The 25,249-nt window shown below is 41.3% G+C and overlaps 1 protein-coding gene across 2 annotated transcripts in view; it reads right to left on the bottom strand.

The window, feature by feature from the left end:
• Positions 1-17,733: 17,733 nt before the first annotated feature.
• The window catches only part of LOC141346487 (probable ATP-dependent RNA helicase DDX5), a 63,569-nt gene continuing 56,053 nt past the window's right edge, over positions 17,734-25,249 (bottom strand). For both annotated transcript variants that reach the window (XM_073851362.1, XM_073851361.1), the window contains exons 8-13: positions 23,427-23,599; positions 22,211-22,321; positions 22,045-22,106; positions 20,313-20,372; positions 18,532-18,753; positions 17,734-18,444 (exon numbers count right to left, since the gene is read on the bottom strand). In XM_073851362.1, coding sequence (XP_073707463.1) covers positions 18,032-18,444; positions 18,532-18,753; positions 20,313-20,372; positions 22,045-22,106; positions 22,211-22,321; positions 23,427-23,599 — 1,041 coding nt within the window. In that variant the 3' untranslated portion in view covers positions 17,734-18,031. The remainder of the gene's footprint in view (positions 18,445-18,531; positions 18,754-20,312; positions 20,373-22,044; positions 22,107-22,210; positions 22,322-23,426; positions 23,600-25,249) is intronic.

Here is a 25,249-nt window from a genome sequence, read left to right as displayed (position 1 = left end):
AGCTTCTCTGTGCCTGACTGAACGCACACACATACTGTAGAGACATTCACCAGAGTGACAGCAGGTTTCTGAGTTATTTTTTAAATTTTCTTTAATTCATTGAAGCTTGTATAAAATTTATATTTCCAGCACTTGCTCAGAATGATTAGATCTCTGTGTGAAAAAAGTTTTAAAGAGTTTGGATGCTGCACTTTAAAGATATAAAAAATTAGGGTTATGTTTTTTACTACATCTTTAAAAAATCACCACGTCAACACCGTTCGAGATGTCCAAAATCCGCTCGCAATTTAACATCTTCAGAATCTTCTCTTCATGTTAAAAAAGTTTGGTGTGAACAGCTGGTTGTTCTTAGGAGTAGTGTGAATTTGTTTACTACCTGATTTTTCAAAAAATCCACCTTCAAATAAAAATAGCCGGCTTTCTGTTGGTCTTAGCTAATGAGTTTGATTTAGAAAGTTGTCCAGATTGATGAGAACAATATAAGTACAGAGTTTGGTGACTGTAGGAAAAACTAACCCCCCAACTTTTGTCAAAAGATGGCGCTATAGAGTGCCTGCTCCACGCCCATTTATGACCTTTTGCCAGTGTCTAACTATCATTAATATTGATGTGTGTGTTGAGTTTCATGAAATTCTAAGCATGTTATCTGCCTCGAAAAGACAGGAATGTAATTTTAAAGTTTGACACGTTGCCATGGCAACAGCATTTGATTTATCATCGACCCCTTTACATATTCTTATTGGCCGTGTTTTGACATGATTTTGATGAAGTTTAAAGAAAATCGATTAAAATTAAGAGGCTGATTTCAAAGCATTTTGAAAATGACACGTTTCCTGCTGCCAGTTGGTGGCGCTATAACTTTGACTCATAATAGTCACATTTATGGAATCGGCATCATACAAGGAACAAACTGGTGAAGTTTCATCAGAATCAGGCAATGTGTGTAACAGTTATTAGACACTTCCTGTTTCTCATTTCTCGCCATAACTTTGTCGCCTTGCCACGGCCAAACCGTTCGAGATATCAAAAATCTCCTCGCAATTTAGCGTCCCCAATGTCTTGAGATCATGCTGACCGAGTTTGGTGACAATCCCATGGAATTCCTGGGAGGAGTACGTTAAATTCCAGAGCATGCGCTTTTTAAACAGCCCTAAATATCTCACTTCCTGTTGCGTGGAGCCCATGACATAGAGTACAAAAGTTGTTCAGCTCGATGAGTTCTATATGTGTACCGAGTTTCATATCAATACGCGCAAGTATGTGTGCGCAGTACATCAAGTTTTCAAACTGTGTTCCAGGGGGCGCTGTAGAGGCCCTGAACCACGCCCGGGTCCCAGCCTCTGTGGCGTCCGGACGACGGCAGATTCCGACGTGTGTGCAAATTTTCAAGAGTTTTTGAGTATGTTAAGGCCCCCAAAAGTGCCCCAACGGTTGAAAAAAAAAACAAATAAAAAAACAAATAAAAAAAAAAACAAATTAAAGCTGCAAGCAGCGATGACCGGGCCCTCGCCATATGTGCAGTCACCATCCCGATAGCATCAGGAAAACGGTGCCCAGTTGGCACATGCATTCACAGTAACCCTCTGCCAGTTTGGATTTAAAGTTTACAGAATTGAAAGGGTTAATTAAAATCAACACACAGACACATACACACAATATTTAAAATTTTGCCATCCAGTTTAATTTGTTAACATTAACTATATTAGTTAACATGAACAATAATTAAATAGCATTTATTAATGTTAATTAATATTAAGCTAAAAAAAGTATTCATATATTATTAAAAGGTACATTGGTACATTTATTTATATTTGTTAAAAATATTTGTGGGTTCATGTATTAATAATACATAATAAGGGTATTCTTAAGGCATTATAATGAATGCATAATAAATTATAAAAAACCTTATATGTTGTATCATCTCATGAGCATTCATAAGAACAGTTTCAATGTATTAGAATTTTTACTTTTTTTATTATAGCTTTTATGAGTATGATTACCTCTTCATAGTTATAATGTATAAGTCTCATATTTTGCCATCTTACTGATGTCACTTTACTTAAATCATACAAAGACCACTTATAAGTAATAATAATAATAATTCTCAAATAGCCATTAGATCAGGTATCAGATCAGATGAATGTATAATATGATCAGTTTAATTATTTTGATGGTACCCGTTAGACAGCTTTTTATAAGTAACTCTGCAACTGCATGTCAGCTAGCAGTAATTATTATTTGTTGTGGTAAATATATGCTAACACTGTATTTAGACAGTTCCCCAAAAGACAAACTGATTATAAGTAACTTTGCAAGAACATGAACCTTCTACTTAGCCTAACATTAAACTAAGTCTACACTGTAAGGAGTGTTAGTTGGTGAGAGTTAGTTGTTAATAGTCAATAGAATAGAGTATAATGTAAACAAAATAAATCTAATATGATATAGTCCATTACAAATGAAGTAGGTTTAAAATGGTGTCTACTGTGTGTTATAAATAATCATAATCTTAAAAGTTATAACCTCTAATATTTAAGTATTATAATGTATGATAATTGTTGTTATGAATATTCATTGGATGATATAATATATTATACGTTTTTTTATAATGCATTATGCATTCATTATAATGCATTAGAAATACCCTTATAATAGGGGCTTCATAGAAAGTGTTACCAAATCAGTGAGAGACAAACAAAACATTTCATAATTTTTCATTAAAAAATAACTATTTTTTATGCTTTTTAGTGTTTATTTTAAAATTATGTAAAAGTATTCTGACAGTTCAGTACAGTACATAACAACTCCAAATAAATCTATGCATTTGTTTCCTTGTTGCACATTGAGAATGAACAGAATAGGATTAGAGGTAAAAAATATTCCTTATCATACGAGGACCTCTGGTGTTCATCCCTTGTATTACAGTCTTCATTTCTCCCTCTCTCACTTCTGGATACTTTTAATGTTTTTGGGGCCTCTGAGCATGATACAATTTTGATACCAAGCGTATTTTCTAGGAATGATTTGTTCTTCATATATACAAAGTTTTGAAGAGTTGGTATTAGGCACTTTAAAGATATATGAAAATGAATGCTACTTTTTTTTTACTGTGACTTTAAAAAATCACCACATCAACACCATTCAAGATATCCCAAATCCGCTCACAATTTAGCATTTTGAGTATATTCTTATCATGTTGACAAAGTTTGGTGTGAACTTCTTATTTCTGCTTTGTTTAGTATGATTTTATTTACAGCCTGATTTTTCCAAAAATCCACATTCAAATAAAAATAGCCAACTTTCTGTTTATTATAGCTAATGAGTGTTAATTAGAAAGTTGTCCGGCTTGATGAGACCAATATATGTACCGAGTTTGGTGACTGTTGGCAAAACTAAACCCCCAACTTTGGTCAAAAGGTGGCGCTATAGAGTGCCTCCTCCACGCCCATTTATGGGCTTTTATCAGTGTCTAAATATCATTAATACAGATGTGTGTGTTGAGTTTCATGAAATTCTAAGTATTTTAAGTGGCTCGAAAACACAAAAAACTAAAGTTAAAGTTTGACACGTTGCCATGGCAACATGATAAAAGTTATTGATAATGCCCTTCACGGATTGTCATCGGCCGTGTTTCGACATTATTGGGATGAAGTTTGAAGCAAATTGACAAAAATTAAGAGGCTGATTTAAAAGCATTTAGAAAACGTTGCGCTTTCTGCTGCCAGTTGGTGGCGCTATAACTTTGACTCATAATAGTCACATCTCTGTGATTGGCTTCATACGATGAACAAACTGCTGAAGTTTGGTCAAAATCAGACAACGTGTGTCAAAGTTATTAGACACTTCCTGTTTCTCATTTCTCGCCATAACTTTGTCGCCCCGCCACGGCCAAACCGTTCGAGATATCCAAAATCCCCTGGCAATTTTGCGTCCCCAATGTCTTGAGGTCATGCTGACCGAGTTTGGTGGCCATCAGTGGAAAGGCTTAGGAGGAGTATTTCAAATTCCATTGCATGCGCTTTTTAGACATCCCTGAATAGCTGACTTCCTGTTAGGCGAAGCACTGACTTTGAGCATGAACGCTGTTCAGACCGATGAGGTCTATATGTGTATGAATTTTGACAACTGTAGGTCATCCGGTGTGTGCTCCAGAGTCCCTGAAAAGTCGCAATTTTTAACGTGATGCCACGCCCCCCCCAGGTGACCCCCCCATGTCAAAGTTTGTCCGGCCCTGATGGCCGCAGGTTCCAATGTGTGTGCAAAGTTTCAAGAGTTTTCGTGTATGTTAAGGGCCCCGAAATGACCCAAAACATTGATGAAATAATAATAATAATAATAATTAAAGCTGCGAGCAGCGATGAACGGGCCCTCGCACCCGGGCTCACCGCCGACCGGTGGCTTCAGGAAATCAGCAAACGGTGGGCAGTATGCTTTTAATACAGTAAATATAGAAAAAAATCTGTCATAAGTCATTTAAATGTGCCAAACTTGCTGCTGAAAGATGGTGGCGCTATGCCTGTAACTTATTATTGGCATGTAGATGTGTTCAGGCCATCACTATTATCAAACATATGAAGTTTGGTGCAGATTGACCTTGGTATGTTTGAGTTAGTGAAAGATATGATATATCCTGCTGCCAACAAGTGGCGCTATGATAATATCTGAATATTGGTCTTTAGGTGTCTTCAGGCCAGGACTCTTACCAAACCTGTGAATTTTGTGGCAGATCAGACATTTTATGGCTAAGTTATAACAACTCAATGAAAACTCAAGATCTTCACAATTTAACATCTCTAAGGCCTCAAGATCAGACTGACCAAATATAATGTTGATTTAATTAAATGCAATCAATGCAAGGACTTCAGATAATGCCAACTGTGAACCAATATGCTAAATTTTCCCTATACTCTGATGATGATGATAAGAACATGATTCATGATGATAACAAAATGTTATTATTGCTTGCTTTACGTCCACCACTTCTGCTTAAATGTCATCGTTACCTATCTGTACAATTTTTGTGTGGATATTGCTTTGCTGGTGACTCCTCCTGTTATAAGACATCACTCTTAAGCGCTACATAACTAAGAATCAATAAGGAAGACGGTGCCCAGTTGGCACATGCATTCACAGTAACCCTCTGCTAGTTTGGATTTAAAGTTTACAGAATTGAAAGGGTTAGACTTTAAAATCAACACACAGACACATACACACAAAATATAAAATGTTGCCATTCAGTTTTATTTGTTAGCATTAACTATATTAGTTAACATGACCAATAAATAAATAGCATTTATTAATGTTAATTAATATTAAGCGAAAAAAGTATTCATATATAATTTATGTACTGTGAATTAACATGAACATGCACACAGTTCATGTGGGTGTACAGCAATACACAATAAAGTGCTCTATAAACGCTTCATTCTTTCAAAATATCTTTAAAAACAAGTTGAGTATTGAAAGGGGCGATATATATATATATCTCATCTTAAAATTTTATAATTTTCAGATGTTTTGAACAGATAACAGCAAAGCTTGTTTTGTTGTCCAAGTTTGTCTTGAAGTTGTTAATTTAAATTTTATATTCAATAAATAACACTATGAAAATAAATGTCTATCAATGAAGATAAATCGCTAATGCTAAAAGTTTAATTTTTCTTAATCTTTTGCTATGTGACTGAATAGGACAAGTTCATGGTATAGTTCAGTAAAAAAATAAAAAAACAACAACTGCAAAATACAAACAATGAAAGACTTAGTGACCCTTTATATTTTCTCAAAATATCAGACTCTCAAAGATCAGACGTATTTATTTCGATTACACTATATATATATATATATGTGCATTTCTCAAAGATGGTCTATAAGCAAGATAGCATGTTTCACTTTCTACCCCTCTCTTCCTCTCTGCCTCTCACCCCTCCCCCCTGCAATAATGAGCTTCTCTGTGCCTGACTCAACGCACACACATACTGTAGAGACATTCACCAGAGTGACAGCAGGTTTCTGAGTTCTTTTTTAAATTTTCTTTAATTCATAGAAGCTTGTATACATTTTTTATTTGCAGCACTTGCTCAGAATGATTAGATCTCTGTGTGAAAAAAGTTTTAAAGAGTTTGGATGCTGCACTTTAAAGATATAAAAATATTTTTTACTATATCTTTAAAAAATCACCACGTCCACACCGTTCAAGATATCCAAAATCCGCTCGCAATTTAACATCTTCAGAATATTCTCTTCATGTTAAAAAAGTTTGGTGTGAACAGCTGGTTGTTCTTAGAAGTAGTGTGCATTTGTTTACAGCCTGATTTTTCCAAAAATCCACATTCAAATCAAAATAGCCGGCTTCCTGTTGGTATCAGCTAATGAGTTTGATTTAGAAAGTTGTCCAAATTGATGAGATTAATATATGTACAGAGTTTGGTGACTGTAGGAAAAACTAACCCCCCAACTTTTGTCAAAAGATGGCGCTATAGAGTGCCTGCTCCACGCCCATTTATGACCTTTTGCCAGTGTCTAACTATCATTAATATTGATGTGTGTGTTGAGTTTCATGAAATTCTAAGCATGTTAACTGCCTCGAAAAGACAGGAATCTAATTTTAAAGTTTGACATGTTGCCATGGCAACAGCATTCGATTTATCATTTTGACATGGTTTTGATGAAGTTTAAAGAAAATCGAGTAAAATTAAGAGGCTGATTTCAAAGCATTTTGAAAATGACACACTTCCTGCTGCCAGTTGGTGGCGCTATAACTTTGACTCATAATAGTCACATTTATGGAATCGGCATCATACAACGAACAAACTGGTGAAGTTTCATCAGAATCAGGCAATGTGGTCAACAGTTATTAGACACTTCCTGTTTCTCATTTCTCGCCATAACTTTGTCGCCTTGCCACGGCCAAACCGTTCGAGATATCAAAAATCTCCTCGCAATTTAGCATCCCCAATGTCTTGAAATCATGCTGACCGAGTTTGGTGACAATCCCATGGAATTCCTGGGAGGAGTACGTTAAATTCCAGAGCATGCGCTTTTTAAACAGCCCTAAATATCTCACTTCCTGTCAGGTGGAGCCTATGACATAGAGTACAAAAGTTGTTTGGCTCATTGAGATCTATATGTGTACCGAGTTTCATATCAATACATGCAAGTATGTGTGCGCAGTACATCAAGTTTTCAAACTGTGTTCCAGGGGGCGCTGTAGAGGCCCTGAACCACGCCCGGGTCCCAGCCTCTGTGGCGTCCTGATGGCCGCAGATTCCGACGTGTGTGCAAATTTTCAAGAGTTTTTGAGTATGTTAAGGCCCCCAAAAGTGCCCGGAAGGTTGAAAAAAAAAAAAAAAAAAAATAAAAAAAAAATAATAACCCTTAGAAGAACAATAGGGCCTTCGCCCTTTTGGGCTCGGGCCCTAATAATAATAATAATCCTTAGAAAAACAATAGGGCCTTCGCCCTTTTGGGCTCGGGCCCTAATAAGAATCCTTAGAAGAACAATAGGGCCTTCGCCCTTTTGGGCTCGGGCCCTAATAATCCTTAGAAAAACAATAGGGCCTTCGCCCTTTTGGGCTCGGGCCCTAATAATAATCCTTAGAAAAACAATAGGGCCTTAATAAATGCAAAACAATGCATCCAGCACTTAAACAGGTGTCCTGGTTGAATTTGGGGGCGGGGCCACAAATCCGTGAGAGCAGTTTACAAACTGTGGGAACGGATTGTGAAAGCGTGCACACGGATTATGTGGGTACGGATTCAAAATCCGAGGGTACGGTTTACAAAATCTGAGCGCACGGATTGGAAATTCGTGGGCACGGTTTGTTAATCCGTGGGCACGAATTGTTAAACCGAGGGAACAGTTTAAGAATTCGTGAGTACGGTTTATAAACTGAGGGAACGAATTGCAAAACCGTCCCCACGGATTAATTATTTTTCTTCTACAGGTGACGTAAGGGGCTCCGTATTACGGGGAGAGGGATTGAATCCATTGAAGTTCTCTTACGAGAGGTCTCTCGTACTGCGTAAGTATCTTACGCTAGGGGAAAATCCTTTTCTGCAAGATATTGAAGCCAAAAATTTTCCTTAATTTTGAAATAATGTAAAGTGCGTTGCAGCAGCATACAGACATAGGCGAAACAGCTTGCGCGCCTATTGGCTGCTCTGCGGCAACTGCAGCAGCCTATAGAGCGAGGCCTGACGCAATGGGGGCATTTCGCGCCCACTGCGTCGCTTCCCGCCAAAAAGGGCGTGGTCTAGGCCTATACATACCGCTCGCAGGCAGCTATTATCTGATTTTTCATCCTTCAAGCGAAGCACACGCATCGCTGGAGCCGGAGAAGAAGCCGCCGTCGACTGCAAGCATCTCAGCGGGACGAGCCACTGAAGCTGCTGGCCACGCCACCTTCCGTGCCTTCCTGCTGCGCTTTCCGGCGCCTATATCCTTTATAATCTACAGTGTCGCCGCTGCGATACACACTGTTTCTCTAAAAAGAGCAAAGCGTCTTTTTAAAGATGCCTTCCTGCGGCTCGTGCAGATGCCAATGCCGATTCTGAGGACTCGCCTGGCCTTCTTCAATGAGGCTGCTCCCCCGCCCGCCGCGGTGTCGCGCCGTAAAAAGCGCCGTGCCCAGCGGGCCCCGGATCCTTCCCCTACCCGACAAAGCTCGCCGGTTCGCCCGCCTGCTTCACCGACCTCGTCAGCCTCTGTTCCGGACGTAAAGCGGCCGCTGTCTGCCACCGCTTCCATCGACGCCGCTGACGAGGGGGCCATGAAGGAGGAAGAGGATTTCCGTTTCCCGCCAAAAGGGGAACGCGCATGCTGCTCAGAAGAGGCGATAGCACCCCACTTATGTCTGCCCTCCGCTGGACGGCGTGCTAAGTCGGCCCTCCCCTCTAAAGCTTGCCGTCAGACGTCAAACCTGCTCCGCCGCACTTTCGCCGCCGCCAAGCCGCGTCAGCGCTGCGTAACATGGCCTCTCAACTTAGCTGAGAGGCACCCGTGGCTAACGCTTTCTGACATGTCTGAGTCTGAGCGTACCGCGTTTCTCGACGCGCCGCTCTCACCCGCTGGCCTATTCGGATCTTCTGTCAGGCTCAAGGCGCGAGACCGTGTTCACGCTCGTCTGGCCGCCGCCCCGCCGGACGCGGCCCAGGATTGAGTTGAAACCTGAGCCTCCGAAATCGTCCTAGCACAACTAGGAAAACGACGGTGTACGAGTCCCGCTGTCGCCGGACCCCCACCAAAGTTATTCGCTCGTCCAGTTCCAGAAAATGTGACTGTTCCAGTGTTTTCTGCAGCCAACAAACCGGCTCCGTCGCCCGTTTGCCTGCACACAAAAGTCGTTCTCACGGCTACCCAGATAAACCCCCAATAGAGTGTATTTTCTGGTGTCCCGGCCACGGCCGATGGTGTTTCATGTGTAGTAAGCATGCCCACTACCCAGTGCCCATCTCTACACACAAGCACAGCCTGTCACACAGGTCCCGTGCACATAAAATCAACTCAGATCGATTGCGCTTCACACGTGGTAAATGTGCCCGCTTCACAGTGCCCACAGACACCACATTATGCACGTCACAAGGTTTCTGTAAAAAGAAAACCCAAGTGCATTCCCTCTATGCAGGCGAACGTTGTTTGCAGTGTGTTAAATGTGCCCGCTGCCCCACAGCCACATCCACACACACAGACATAATAGTTCCCACTATCAGCGTGCCCCATGCCTCAAATGTCACGAGCACGTTTTGCACGAAACCAACGCGCATTCGCTCCACGCAAGCGAACAATGTTTGGAGTGTGTTAAATGTGACTGTTCCAGTGTTTTCTGCAGCCAACAAGCCGGTTCTGTCGCCCGCTTGCCTGCACACAAAGGTTGTTTTCACGGCTACCCAGATAAACCCCTAATAGAGTGTATTTTCTGGAGTCCTGGCCACGGCCGATGGTGTTTCATGTGTAGTAAGAATCTCTACACACAAGCACAGCCTGTCACACAGGTCCCGCGCACATAAAATCGAGTCAGATCGATTGTGCTTCACAGCCGGCCACGGCCGATGGTGTTTTTCATGTGTAGTAAGAATGCCCACTACCCAGTGCCCATCTCTACACACAAGCACAGCCTGTCACACAGGTCCCGCGCACATAGAATCGACTCAGATCGATTGCGCTTCACATGTGGTAAACGTGCCCACTTCACAGTGCCCACAGACATCACATTATGCACGTCACAAGGTTTCTGTAAAAACGAAACCCAAGTGCATTCCCTCTATGTAGGCGAACGTTGTTTGCAGTGTGTTAAATGTGCCTGTTGCCACACAACCACAACCACATCCACACACAGACATAATAGTTCCCGCTATCAGCGCCCGCGCCCCGAATGTCACGAGTACGTCTCTTGTGCCACAGCACACCGAAACCACTCCGTTACTGAATGAACGGAGCGCACTTCGCATTCAACCTCTAGCTATTCATGCAAATGCATGGGAAAAGCTTCCAGGGGTTTCAAAAAGGGGTGCTAGACATTATAAAAGGAGGCTATTCGCTACAGTTTCACCGACGCCCGCGCCGCTATACAGCACGCGTCGAGACCACGATGCAGACATAAGCAGCACACCTGCTTCGAGCCTAAGTGGCGAAACTATTGAGCAACGGGGTCATAGAGCCCCTTTCTCAAGCTCAGAGCGAAGGAGGGCTGTACAGCAGAAATTTCCTGGTACCGAAAAAAGACGGGGGTCTCAGACCCATACTAGATCTAAGGCAACTGAACAAAGCGCTGGTGAAGCGTCGGTTCAGGATGCTCACGACCAGAAAAAATCCTCGCGCAAGTTCGCCAAGGAGACTGGTTCGTGTCAGTGGATCTGAAAGACGCGTATTTTCAAATACAGATAGCGTCACGTCACATTTTGAGATTCGCCTTCGAGGGCCAGGCATATCAGTACACAGTCCTGCCGTTCGGTTTGTCCCAGGCACCCCGTACATTTACGAAGTGCATGGACGCAACGCTCGTTCCTCTCAGACTGAGAGGCGTGCGCATACTGAACTATTTGGACGATTGGCTGATTCTAGCGCAATCTCGCTCAGTGCTCGTGGAGCACACGACCATGTTACTCGATCACCTCGAGAATTTGGGTCTCAGGGTCAATTGGGCGAAGAGCTCTCTGTCTCCCAGTCAGAGGACTTCCTTCCTGGGCACAGAATTGGACTCGCTGTCAATGATAGCGCGGCTATCACCACAGCGCGCAGCAGACATTCTGCGCACAGCAGGCTCGTTCCGCTGCGGCGCGTCCGTCCCGCTCAAGAAATTTCAGAAAATGCTGGGTCTCATGGCCTCAGCGTCATCAGTTCTCCAGCTGGGTCTGCTCCGCATGCGCTCACTGCAGTTCTGGTTGAAAGCGCGCGTTCCGCGTCAAGCATGGGCGTCCGGTCGGCTTCGTCTCACGGTCAATCAGAAATGTGTAACAGCCCTGAAACCGTGGAAAGTAGTCGACTGGTACCAGTCAGGTGTAAGCCTGGGGACTTCCTCGAGAATAAAAGTGGTGTCTACGGACGCGTCCACCTCGGGATGGGGGGCTTTGCTCGAGGGCAGACCGTCTTTTGGCCAGTGGTCAGAACGGGAAAAGCTCCTGCATATCAACTGCCTCGAAATGCTGGCAGTACAGAACGCGCTTCTGTCCCCAAATAAAGGAAAACCATGTACTAGTCCGCTCGGACAACATGTCAGTGGTGTCCTGCATAAATCGCCAGGGCGGTCTCAGGTCCAAAAACCTATACAGGCTTGCAGAATGCCTCCTGGTATGGGCTCAGCGCAACCTGCGGTCGCTGAAAGCAGCGCATGTGCCGGGGCTCCTAAACATAGGGCCAGACAGACTGTCCAGGAACAACGTTCCAGCAGGCGAATGGTCTCTACACCCACAGACAGTACAACTGCTGTGGAAGAAATTCGGCAGAGCGGAAGTAGACCTGTTTGCGTCTCAGAACAACGCTCACTGTCTGGAATTTTTCTCCAAAAGCAGGGACGCGCTGGCCCACGAATGGCCCCGCCGTCATCTCTATGCTTTTCCCCCGTCTCTCTCCTACCTCAGGTGATAGAGTGTCAGGGAAAAAGGATGTTCAATACTGCTGGTTCCCAGCGCTGATGCAGCTGACGAGCACTGCCCCGTGGCCGATACCAGTGAGGAGAGACCTTCTCTCTCAGGCCAGCGGCTCGATTTGGCATCCTCACCCAGAGCTGTGGTCCCTTCATGTCTGGGCCACCAGCGAATATATGATGAACTCCCTAAAAGAGTATTGAACACGATCACGCAGGCTAGAGCCCCTTCTACGAGACGGCTCTATTACTCAAAATGGTCTGTGTTTTCGGGTTGGTGTGCAGCCCGCGGCTCGTCACCCACTGACTGTGGTGTGACGAAGGTGCTTTCCTTTCTACAAGAGCTGCTGGACAAGGGCAGAACCCCGTCCACGCTCAAAGTCTATGTGGCGGCCATAGCAGCGTTCTCGAGGACAACACTAGGTCAGTCAATAGGAAGGAACGATTTAGTTATTCGCTTCCTGAGGGGAGCTAGAAGACTGAATCCCCCCAGACCTCCCTCAGTCCCCGTATGGGACCTTTCTGTGGTACTAGAGGCCATGAAATGTGGACCATTCGAGCCTCTGCAGACGATTGATCTGAAATACCTGTCTCTTAAGACTGTGTTTCTGCTGGATCTCGCTTCAGTGAAGCGCATAGGGGACTTGCACGCGCTCTCCGTGGGCGCGACGTGCATGGAGTTTGGACCTAATGACTCTAAAGTCATACTCAAACCCAAGTATGGTTACGTTCCAAAATCCCTCAACACACCGTTTAGGGCACAGGTCATCGCTCTGTCAGCCCTACCGGTCACTGATGAGGAAATGGATGCGAGCCTCCTATGCCCAGTCAGGGCATTACGAGCGTACGTGTCTCGCTCGTCTGCTTTTAGGCAGACAGAACAGCTTTTTGTTTCGTTTTATGGGCGTCCCAAGGGACTGGCCGCGTCGAAACAGAGCCTATCCAGATGGATAGTGGATGCTATTGCGCTGGCATATGCTTCCAAGGGCATGCAGTGCCCGCTGGGTGTCAGAGTACATTCCACGAGGGGCGTAGCCTCATCGTGGGCTTGGTCGAGTGGGATTGCCTTGCAAGATATTTGTACGGCGGCGGGCTGGGCCTCTCCGTCTACATTTATAAGGTTTTACAACCTGAAGGTTCCCACCTTACAGGCCAGGCTGCTGTCAGTCTAGATCAGGGGTTCTCAACCTTTTTTACGCCGGGGCCCACCTCCTTCTCGGGTCAATTTTGCAAGGCCCTCCTATGCCTGACATTTCCTCATTTCATTTTTTTAAAACCTTTTTATAATAACCAAAACTTTTTTTTTTTGCCTTATTCTTCTACTGCATGTTATAAAAAACCTCAAACAAACAAACAAACTTTAAATTAAAGCTGAATTTAAAAGAAAACCCTCTGCTCAGTTCTAACTTTTTAACATATATATACACATATACAGGTTTAAAGCTCCTGAATTCTTTAATTCAGACATTCTTTACAACTTCAGAGTACTTTTTCTTAAGTAAGTGAACCTGCCAAACAGAACAACAGGGAGATGCCAAAATTCCACTCACTAAACCTGTCCATTTGAACTGGACTGACTGAATATCTACTGTTTGTATCCATTATAAAATATACATACAAATGAAAAATACAGCAAATCCATTCTGAATCTGTTGATGCTGGTGCTTATATGTGCATAAACACGACTGACCCTTACAAGATCCACCTCTATGGGTGAGCATTCATAATAAAACACTCAAGACATTCATTTTGACAACTATGCAAATATTCTGAAATTTCACGCAAAAATATAAGGATCAGAGCCCCGAAACCATGAATAGTTTGTGAATCAATAGCGGACTAATAGCGGAATAGCGTGCCTAGACTCCGATATACAAGAGTGTCCTACATTACGCGCAAGTCCGTTACCATTACTCTGATCGTCTTTACCTTCACATTAGCGCAAGGGTTTGTTTCATGCAGCCAAGAGATGAAGTAGAGACCTGTTTTCCCACGGGGTATAGGTTACTTTTATGCGGGATTTTGCTGGCGGGAGTGGGGGACAAAACACGAATGTCGCGGGCGGAGCCGGACGAAATAACATACATTGATTTCTGCGGGAGCCGGCGGGCGCGGGACTAAAAAAATCCGTCCCTTGCAGAGTATGTGAGTGGAGCGCGGAGTGGAGCGGTGTGATTTTGAATGGAGCGAGGAGCGGATTTTTTAAAAGTCGGAGCGTCGTGGTTTTCACTCGCTCCAAGAGCGCTCCATCATGAGAACAATTCACGCCAACTGTCCGTAATATTACTGCATATTAAGCAAGAATTCACATGTTAAACATATTTAGCTTGATAGAGATGGATCACGCAAATCAGAAAGAATGTGAAAGTTATGATGACGGCAATAGACATGAGCGGTAAATTATGGTTCAAAAGGAATTAGTTTGTTCCTTCTAGATACTGAATATTTTTAGGTGAACAACACTTATTCACAAGCAATGCATTGAAACAAATGTAAGGGTATCTGATTTCGAATGAGCAGAAATAACTATGATGAAAACGTAGGCCTATTCTTATTTTCATTACAAACTTTTCACTACAAAAAGCAGAAATTATACTCTTTTAATGCTGACAGTGTTATTAGTTTGGCATGTGGTAGGAACATAGTTTGCACAGTAGTGTTCCAAACTCTCTTGTTATTTTATTTTATAATTTAATATATGTTATGAATAGGACAGTTATATTTCAAACATACTGAATTTTTTTTGACGCGGAGCGGTGTTTCTGATATCAGTGAGCGAGGAGTGGAGCGGGAGCGGTAAATAATGAACCCGGAGCGGAGTGATTATTAAATGACGGAGCGCGGAGGGGAAAATGTTGCCGCTCCACTCTGCTCACATACTCTGGTCCCTTGCAGCTATCGAATGACGCTTACGTGCATCAGTTAGAAGTTTTGAGCCGCCGTTCAGTCTGTTTTTAACAGTGCGATGAGGCTTGCTGCGCCGAGTCCAAAGCAGTCCATCACAGAACACGAAAGAGGCGTGCTTTGATCATTTTAGGATAATATTTAAATTAATTTTAAGCCATCTCACGGCCCACCTGGAGGATCACTGAGGCCCACTAGTGGGCCGCGGCCCACCGGTTGAGAATCCCTGGTCTAGATAATCAGTGTTGTCTGACCTGATGCTATCAGCTCGGAATGCTGCGTCTACTGAGCACAGCTCTAGGGTCGACAGTGAAAGTAGTAGCACAAGATGTGCTTGGGCAAACTGTGTAAAGACCCATATTTCCACGTCAGTTCAGGCCGTAACCCCACCCTGTATGTACGTTAAACTTAGCGTCTGAGTGACGCTGCACTATGTGGAAGAGTGCGGCGTTGCCCCTCCCTCTTCCCCGGACTCCCTGTGAGTTCTCTAGGTGATTATGAACTACTGTATATGAACCCCGGGCTTTCGCCCTTGGGTCTTTGGTGTCAGATCTCAGCATGCACGGCATTTTACACTGGGTCCCCTAGCGTAAGATACTAGGGGGAACGAGTACTGCGTATCTTGCCGTGCATGCGCACGCTCTGGTTGCTTCGATGATGAAAAACCAGATAACAGCTGCCTGCGAGCGGTATGTATAGGCCTAGACCACGCCCTTTTTGGCGGGAAGCGACGCAGTGGGCGCGAAATGCCCCCATTGGATCTGGCGTCGCGCCAGGCCTCGCTCTATAGGCTGCTGCAGTTGCCGCAGAGCAGCCAATAGGCGCGCAAGCTGTTTCGCCTATGTCTGTATGCTGCTGCAACGCGCTTTACATTATTTCAAAATTAAGGATAATTTTTGGCTTCAATAAATATCTCGCAGAAAAGGATTTTCCCCTAGCGTAAGATACTTACGCAGTACTCGCTCCCTCTCTAGAGAGAACCGAGGTTACGTTAGTAACCGAGTACGTTTTCTCTGCTTGTATCATCAAACTACTCGCAGTTGATTGTCCAGCTCGCTGTCCCTTGTAAGCATCTTTTGGGGGGTTGAACTCTATTATTAGTATATATGGTGGGACGTACCACCTACCTAAGCATTGTTGCAGACCATGTACACGCTTTCATGGAAACGGTATTCCCCTCATTTGTTAAAATTTAAAAAATACAGCGTGTTCATGTCTGTTAGCTGAATGTTACCCACAATCTCTGATTATCCTCGGTCATTGTAAATATACATTTTTCCATGGCCACAATTTTACTGTCATTTAAAAGTTTCCAACATAGAAAATGGATCGACTTCAGTCAGTTGTTAAGCATACTTTAATTAGGATATTTCACCAAATGATGGCTGAAGCAGCAGCGAGCGTCCAGTGGGTGACACTGTTTTAATGGAGATGAGATCAACATCGTAAACCATATTCTACAAAATAGCTTCTCTCTGCAAATGATACAATGAAGAATGTGACTGTTTAACAAAAGATTAGCAGGTATCCCTACAGAGAATGAGAAGCAACCATGGCATTGGACAGCGTATACTGCTAATATGGCGGTGCCTTCCCAAAATGCAGAGAGTCAAAACATCATGACATAACTCCTCATTCTCCATCTACTTTTTTCTTCACCTGAGAGTGGGTCTCATCCACTTTCAGCTAATTTCAGCTGTACAAAACTTGTTGCTGGGGCTGTGAGTGCTTATATCTCAAGTAATAACAACAAAGATGAAAGTTTACTCTTTGCAAAATCAAACAAAAGAAAGGTGGCTGTCACTTCTTTCCATTGGGGAATGCTGGTACAGTGCACTCACAGTTTAAAAAGATACCACACACTGTTGTCACTCATCCATCCTCTGTGGGTTATGATGTTTGGTATGACTGAGGTTTCATTATGCAGATGTCAGACAGTAAAGTTAACAAATCACCTACAGGGACTGACTAGGACACAAAGATCAATGAGGACCCCAGGGAAGAACCAAAGTGCAACAGGACTCTGGGGCCAACCCTTTGGTGAAGACTTCCTCATGGGTTTCCCCTACAGTAGTTTTATCCCTACCTCACTGGTCAATAGGTGGCAAATGACTTAAGACTAGGTCAACAAAAAACACTATATGATCACCATTAGTTTAATGTAATATATAGAACCACTATACAATTAACAGAAGTATAAAAGAAAGAAATTATTCATGAATGCAGCTGGTCTGCTGTTTTTTTGTTTCTCTTGTGTTCCAGGCATGTGCGAATGCAACAACATCTACATAAGCAGTACCATGATTTACAGCATTGCATCAGACATCCATGAAAGAGTTTCATGAATGACAGGCATCTGAGTGACTCTGCACCAAAAATGGACACAAATCTCGTGTGCCCATAACCATTTCAAGTTAACAAACATAAGGTATAGAATAGACTTAGGTAAGTTTAAATTTGTATTATGTAAGCGATTAGGGGGATTGTGGGATTACAAATGTAAGATTATGTTTATATTGTTCTGATCCTACATCCTTCCAGACAAAAACAGCTTTATGGATGTCTATCTTATTTGACACATCCAGGTGTACACTGTACAGCATGTGTGACCATTTAATTATTGACATTTTATTGTCTAAAGATAACTAAAATATAAAACAACGTAGTGGCCTTTTTTCAGGTTGCTGGGAAAAGAAACCAAAGACACCCCCCCCCCCAAAAAAAAAGGTCAGATACCTGGACAATCAGACAATATCATTTCATCTTTATTTGAAGATCCATGCATGACCCTCATATCTGATTTCAAACATAGCTTTGAAACATACAATAAATCAAAATGTGCACTGCCTAGTCAAAATAAATTACTGAGGAATGTAATAAATGGTAAAAAGATGTGCGCAATGTAATTGCTCTGACTAGTAATATTGGCTGGATGTGTGCCATAAGCAATATAAACAGTACAAATGATAGAAATAATATTTTAAAGAAGACAAATTCACTTCATTTTTTTTAAGTGTCTGGCCAATAGCAGAAGTAGCTGCTGTTCTCTACTGGGTGAAAGAAGGGGGCATGGGGTAGGGCACCATAGGCTGTGGTGGCTGCTGAGGTGGTTGAGGAGGATTAAATGGGTACTGTGGGTGGATTATCCCATTCTGGGCTGGAGCCTGGTTTCCAGGAAATGACTGGTTTGGGAAGTTTTGATTCCCAAAGGCAACAACTGAGTTCACTGTATTGTAGCTGACCTGTCCATTGCCACCATAGCCATTACCATAGCTACTGCTGCTATTGTTAATTTTGTCATAGCTGCTGCCTCCATAGCCTCCACTCTGTACCTTTGGTCCACTACCATAACCCCTGTCACTATTTCTATCTCTGTAACTACCGAAATCTCTCCTACCCCCACCAGAATACCGATCTCGACGATCATCCTTATAGCCACTGTGACCGCCACGAGAACGACCTTTAAATTGAGAGAAAAAAGGGTCATAAATGTCAGGTTTCAAAAATAATCTGTTTTAATTACAATTTGGGTCAGGGTAAGCCTCACCTCCTCTGTCCTCTGCCATCTGGATCAGTTTTGGATTGATGGCCTGGTTTGCCTCTCGGAGGACAGAAATGAGATCGCTGGCTTGTTTCATGTTGTTGGGAGTAAAGAAGGTGTAAGCAGTGCCTGTTTTTTGACTGCGCGCTGTTCTTCCAATGCGATGAATATAGTCTTCAGATGAGTTAGGGTAGTCATAATTGATGACAAATTTGACATCTTCCACATCTGTAAAGTGTTGCAGTGTGGCAAAAAGGAACGCAGCAAGATTTTGCACACCACAACAGCCAACCAAAAGAAAAAAAAAAGTTAGCAATAAATACATATAAAATAACTGAATAAATCTGGGCTGAAAAAAATAAAAATAAAAAAAGGTTAATGGATAAATTTAAACAAATGACAGTTTCTGACTCCATGGGAAGACTACTGTGGGAAGAGAGAAACGATGCACACTCCATTTACAAAAACAAAAGGACAATGAACCAATGCTTTCCACCCCTCGTTTTTTTTAAATAAAATATTTTAGTTTGTTGAACAATGTCTTACCATTAAGGAGTATGCATTCACTAGTCCTTTCCCAATGCAGCAAACTCCCTACAAATTGTAAAGTGACATCAAGGTGCTTCTAATGCAGTAGGGCCACTATGTGCACAGTTGCCTCCTCATGTGCCGATTGAGGACCGCAGGGCTGGTTTTGGTTATTAAAGTCCTTTCTCAGCACAACACTTATTAGAAGCTTGCTAATAAAGGTCAGACTGCTTAGTCTGGCCCAGGCCCAATAGACCAGTGCTAATCTGAGGGCACCCACAAAGCCGAAAAACAGTCAAAAACAAACAAGAGGCCAAGTGGTATCCAACCCATCTGCACAAGCTATCAAAGACCAGCATCATCATATCCCTCATCAGTCTCATCTAGGCAAGATCTTCCCAGAAGCCAGTGTTCACTTGAGAAAATGTCTCTCGTTGGCAGGTCTTGACATGACTTTTTAAAAAATGCAGGCGAGGGAGGAACATCAAGCTCGGAAAATTTAGCTGAGCATTTTATTTAAAATAAAGCTTTCTGCTCCACTGTCTACAGGCGTCCCAGAGCTCCTCTACAAATGTGCCAGTTGTCACCAATTGTAGTATAAGGAAAATAAACGTTGCTTTCTCCATTTCATGAACACCAGTTTTGTATTAAAAAAAAAAAAAAAAAAAAAAAAAAGCAAATAATATGAACTTTTCTTTTTTTTTTTAATGTTTGCAATCACCCCATGCTTGGACAATCTTAGAACAGAAAGAATCTGCCCAAATATCCAACAAATGTTTTGCAATTCAGTGCTTTTACAAAATGCATGCAAGGCAAAATGGTAAAACCATCAATTAGCCTTTTTTTTTTTTTTTGAGTAATTCGAGATGAAACGTGGCTCGAGATGGAACTGGTGTACTTAAAAGGTATAAAAAAAATATGGACAGAGAACAGATGTATATATATATATACACGAGTTATAACAAGGCTTAGCCACACTGCCTTATTGAAGATTACTGGCACACAGAGCTCAGCTTGGACACGGTCACCTCTCTATGCGACTGGGTGGCAGCCAGTCACCAAGTTCCAATACTCCTCCTTCCCCCTCTGTTGGCCTGGAGTTGTCATGCCTAGGCCCTGCCACAAAGACTGCACCTTTAGGTGGGAAAACTCAGAGAATGCATAAAGAAGTTAAAGAAAGCAAAGCACTTTCTTTAAAAGTGAAACTTGTTGGCTCTTAAGAAAGGACACTAAGGTGTGTCATCTTGGAAAATACTGACCTAATCCGCGTGAGGCAACATCTGTTGCAATCAGGATGCAGGCCTTCCCATACTTAAACTCTAGAAAAAAAGAGATAGAGAGAAAAAAGAATAACATTTTAGTTAATGTCCAAATTAGTCATTGGCCATTGGTTACACTATATGTGACCCTGGACCACAAAACCAGTCTTAAGTCGCTGGGGTATATTTGTAGCAATAGCCAAAAATACATTGTATGGGTCAAAATTATTGATTTTTCTTTTATGTCAAAAATCATTAGGAAATTAAGTAAAGACCATGTTACATTAAGATTTTTTTGTAAAATTCCTACTGTAAACCTATCAAAATGTAATTTTTGATTAGTAATATGCATTGTTAAGAACTTAACTTGGACAACTTTAAAGGTGATTTTCTCAGTATTTTGATTTTTTTGCACCCTCAGATTCCAGATTTTCAAATAGATGTATCTCGGCCAAATATTGTCCTATCCAAACAAACCATACATCAATAGAAAGCTTATTTATTGAGCTTTCATAGGATGTATATATCTCAGTTTTGTAAAATTTAATCTTATGACTGGTTTTGTGGTCCAGGGTCACATATTATTGAAAAGGCTTCAGCCAACTGAGAAAAGGAGTTTTTCCATAGCATCTTGGCAGACACAGTACGATTGAAGTATCGATAGGGAACATTTAATGTACAGATTGTATTTAATGTACAATACAGATTTATTTTCAAATCTTTTTTTAATCGAATTTACCAAGGGTATGAATCATTTTGAGCAACTGTACGATCAGCCATCATGGCTAAACAATTCTACACCAATTTGTTTTAAATCAGACAATGCACCATCAACATTTTTATGAATTTTTTTTATGCATTCATGCAAAAAAAAAAAAAAAAAAAAAAAAAAAAAAGAGTAACAAAATATATTTATATCTTCTATATTTTTTGCATAATGTGCACCATGTTTGATAAGAATTGCATGAATCCTCTCTGAAGAGTATTTGATCATTTCTATTGAGGGCAGTAGTGGCCTAATGGTTAGAGAATCAGACTTGTGACCCAAAGGTTGTGGGTTCGAGTTTCAGGTCCGGCAGGGATTGTCGGTAGGGGAGTGAATAACCAGCGCTCTCTCCACCCTCAATACCACGACTAAGGTGAGACTCTTAAGCAAGGCAATATTTTTTTTATTACATATTTTTGGCTGCCCACTGCTCTGGGTGTGTGTTTACTACTGTGTGTGTGCACTTGGATGGGTTAAATGCAGAGCACAATTTCCGTGTAAGGGTCACCATATTTGGCCACACATCACATCTTTTCACTTCCTTTCCTTTTCCTAATTCAGAGCATGCATTTTTTTTTAATCCACATTAATTCCTATTGGGTCAAGCTTATGACTGTAATACTGAAAACAATGGCTACTTAATTGAAAAACCATTTAAAAGCATGCCAATGCTATAATATATTAGTTACAAATAATCTTTAATTGCAATTATCATCAAATTAAGTAGTTAAATTGTTAAATAGGGAGTGTGTTCCAGTAATATACTGAAATTTAATATTTTATCATTTTTTTTATTATATATACACAGTGTGTGTATGTATATATATATATATATATATATATATATATATATTTTTTTTTTTTTTTTTTTTTTAATAAAGAAATTTTACTACTATTAGTACCAGCTACTGAAATTTGTATTCTTCTTCGCTAGTATTCACTTAATTTGTTTGGGGAGATGCCTACCATTCAGAACCCAGTCTCTTTCCTGCTGACTCTTGTCTCCATGAATCCCCATAGCAGGCCAGCTGGAAGACAGAATATTCATTTTCAATCATAAGTTAAGTGAGTGACTAAGGACATCAATATTATCAGTATCATCAGTACTATGTGAGTCATGAAGGTTTCTTACCCATCTCTCCTCATCCTTCTGGTCAACTCATCACATCTCTTCTTTGTCTCCACAAAAATGATTGTCTTATTCTCCTTCTCACTCATTATTTCCTCCAACAACCTCAGAAGTCTGAAGAAACCAAGTAATATTAATACCATTTGATTTTAGCATGAGGACAAAGGGAAAAACTCTATAGACTAAACTCTAGACCAGGGGTGTCATTGTCCTGCAGAGTTTACAGCCAACACTAATTTATCACACTTGAAACAGCTAATCAAGAGCTTCAGGATTACTAGAAACTTCCAGGCAGGTGTTTTGGATCTGGTAGGAGCTATAGGACAGTGACTCTCCAGGGCTGTGTCTGAAATCGCTTCCAAAAATTTTTTTAGTGGTAGCACTCATTCAATCCAAGTGTACAATCAATGTTTACTCACTGGCTAGAGAATACCTAAAATGCACTGTGATAGTTGTGCTGAATGAATTTTTCTCACAAAAAGATGACACCTGCAGCTGAATCATCCATCCATCCATCCATCCACCCACCCATTTTTCAAACCGCAAACTTTTAACATTGTTTACATGTCTGTCTGGTGTTTTTAATTTGCTTAAAGACTAGTGTTGGGTATTTGCTCAACTGTCATATCGTCCTTTCGTCAGCCTGTGAGACTGAGACCTCCTGACACTAACAGGAGGGGGAGGGGTTGTGTTACTCTCCATGCTGCACACAACCTGAGGGATTCCTACAGTTTCCTTCTTTGATCAGACAACAAAAAACTGCACATACAGCAAGAACGGAATAACAGAAAATTGTAGTGGTTTTGAAACTGAAGCTTTCAAATTGCGTTATAGCTTGAAACGGGTAATCATCCTATGCCTAACCTGCTCCGGTAAAGAATGGCAGATTCTGAGCCGATACCAATACTGTATTGGATCGGCACATCTATAGATTATTTCATTGTATGCTACTCCTTGCAAACCCCCATCCTCTCCAACGTTCAAAAACCCATTGGATCTACATAAATCACACAATTTTATTATAGTACATTCAAAGCTATGATTACCAAATTAAAAGTTTGCATTCATGGACAACTAAACACAAAGAAATCACCAGCTTTTAGAATAATTAGAGTGACCAATTAGACAAGCGTATTTTAAAGTTAAAATGTGCACAGATTGGCAGGTCTGAATATGAAAATATGGAGAAAAAAATAATAATAATAAAAAAAAAGCTTACTTGTCATCTTTTTCTCCATCATTGCAGACATCCACTATCTGCAGGATGTTGTGGTTGGCACTAAGCTGCAGAGCACCTATATTAATCTGAACATACTCCTTCAGAAAATCCTCAGCAAGTTGACGCACTTCTTTGGGCCAGGTAGCACTCCACATCAGAGTCTGTCTGTCAGGCTGTCAAAAAAAAAAAAAAAGAAGTGTTCTTTTCGATGCACAACATGAATCATTATAGACTTATTTTATCTCCATTTTTATCTCTATTTTATTTCTCCACACAGTGGAGAAATTTTTCAAGAGAAATGAGGCTTAATAAAGCGTCCTTAAACATTATTTGTAACCCACCTCCCATCAAAAGATTGCAGAGAGGTTTTAACTTTTTTACTCTTGATAGGAACAAAATCCCCCCAAAAAACAAATCATGAAATGTTACTAAAACAGCTTGTAAACAAGTCATGTACCATTACATTGAAACCGGAGGTGTGAATGTTTGAATAAGTCTGTCTGAAAAGACACATTTTTATGAAAACCACTTTATGTGCAAACTACATGTTTGAATGAAGGTAAGTTTAGTATTTATTATATCTAAAGTAGCCTATAGTTGGGGTGGTTATTTGGCGGTTTTGTACCATGATCGAAAAAGCCCACAATCTACTTTTCAAATAAATTGTACACCTTTTATGTCCTATACACATGCATCCTATTAATGTCTGTATGTAACTACATCTGTACATCGTTTAGTTGGCAGGACTTTAATTTATCAAAACAAGAAATAATACTGGGTATAATCATGGATTTGGCTTTTGATAAGCCAAAGATTTTCATTTTGCCTAGATAAGCAGTAGGGCTGTGCGATAAACACACACAAAAAACCTATTAACACGATTTTTTTTTTAATCAATTTTATTTTTAAAATCATTATTTTGACACACACAGACATGCTTTACAGTCATAAATACATTCAATGTGAATCTGAAACATATTTCCCAAGGAAACCAGTTATAGCCTTATACAAAATATTGTTTTGTCTCTAGAACAGACATAAGGCAAAAAAATAAACAAACAATAATCCTGTGTCCAGGTCTTGCTTCCCAATGAACCCAGTGTTACGTGAACAGTAAATGCAGTTTGTTTTTCCGGGGCAGAAATGGAGTTTTGCTGTGTTTGTTGACAAACGTTTTATAAACAAGGCCCAGTTTGACACTGGATTTGCACATAGTTTGATACTGAAAGGTGGAGCGGTCCCAGCTATAAAAGATCCCGGTCAGGATTCAGAACTGCAGATGGTAAGTGAACGGCATTAAATATCTGTGTTTTGTTGGCAATCGGCACGCGAGTGCTCGTCAGTCTTTAGCTCCGCCCCTCTGTGTGCCTCCAGGAGCTCAGCTGTTTTCGGAAAGGATCGTAAAGCTGTATCTTTCTTTTGTAAACATGATAAAACTAAAGACTCTTTGGAGATATGAAGGATGTAATACTACTCTATAGGTACTCAAGAATAACATGAGATTGGGTGAAACCGTGTGTGTTATGCCCCCTTTAAGTAACGAGAGGAACGCCGCTCAGTGTAGCAAAGTAAAAGTAGAGTTTTCTCGTTAGAAATATACCCGAGTTAAAGTAAAAGTATCCATCTTTAAATCTACTTCTAAAAGTACAAATTTTCCCTAAATTTACTCAAGTAATTGTAACAGAATAAATGTACTTCATTACTATCCACTTCTGCATTCTGATAGCATACTGTGGGTGGTCGGGAAAGAATCATGCTAGTGCATGCTCAAACTGTGATTTTATTACGATTTTAATTAATTGCCCAGCCCTAAAAAGCAGGTC

This window comes from Garra rufa, chromosome 12, assembly GCF_049309525.1.
Source record: "Garra rufa chromosome 12, GarRuf1.0, whole genome shotgun sequence".
Lineage (NCBI taxonomy): Eukaryota > Metazoa > Chordata > Actinopteri > Cypriniformes > Cyprinidae > Garra > Garra rufa.
Note: the sequence above shows the minus strand (reverse complement) of the source record. Positions and strands in the feature narration are given on the sequence as shown.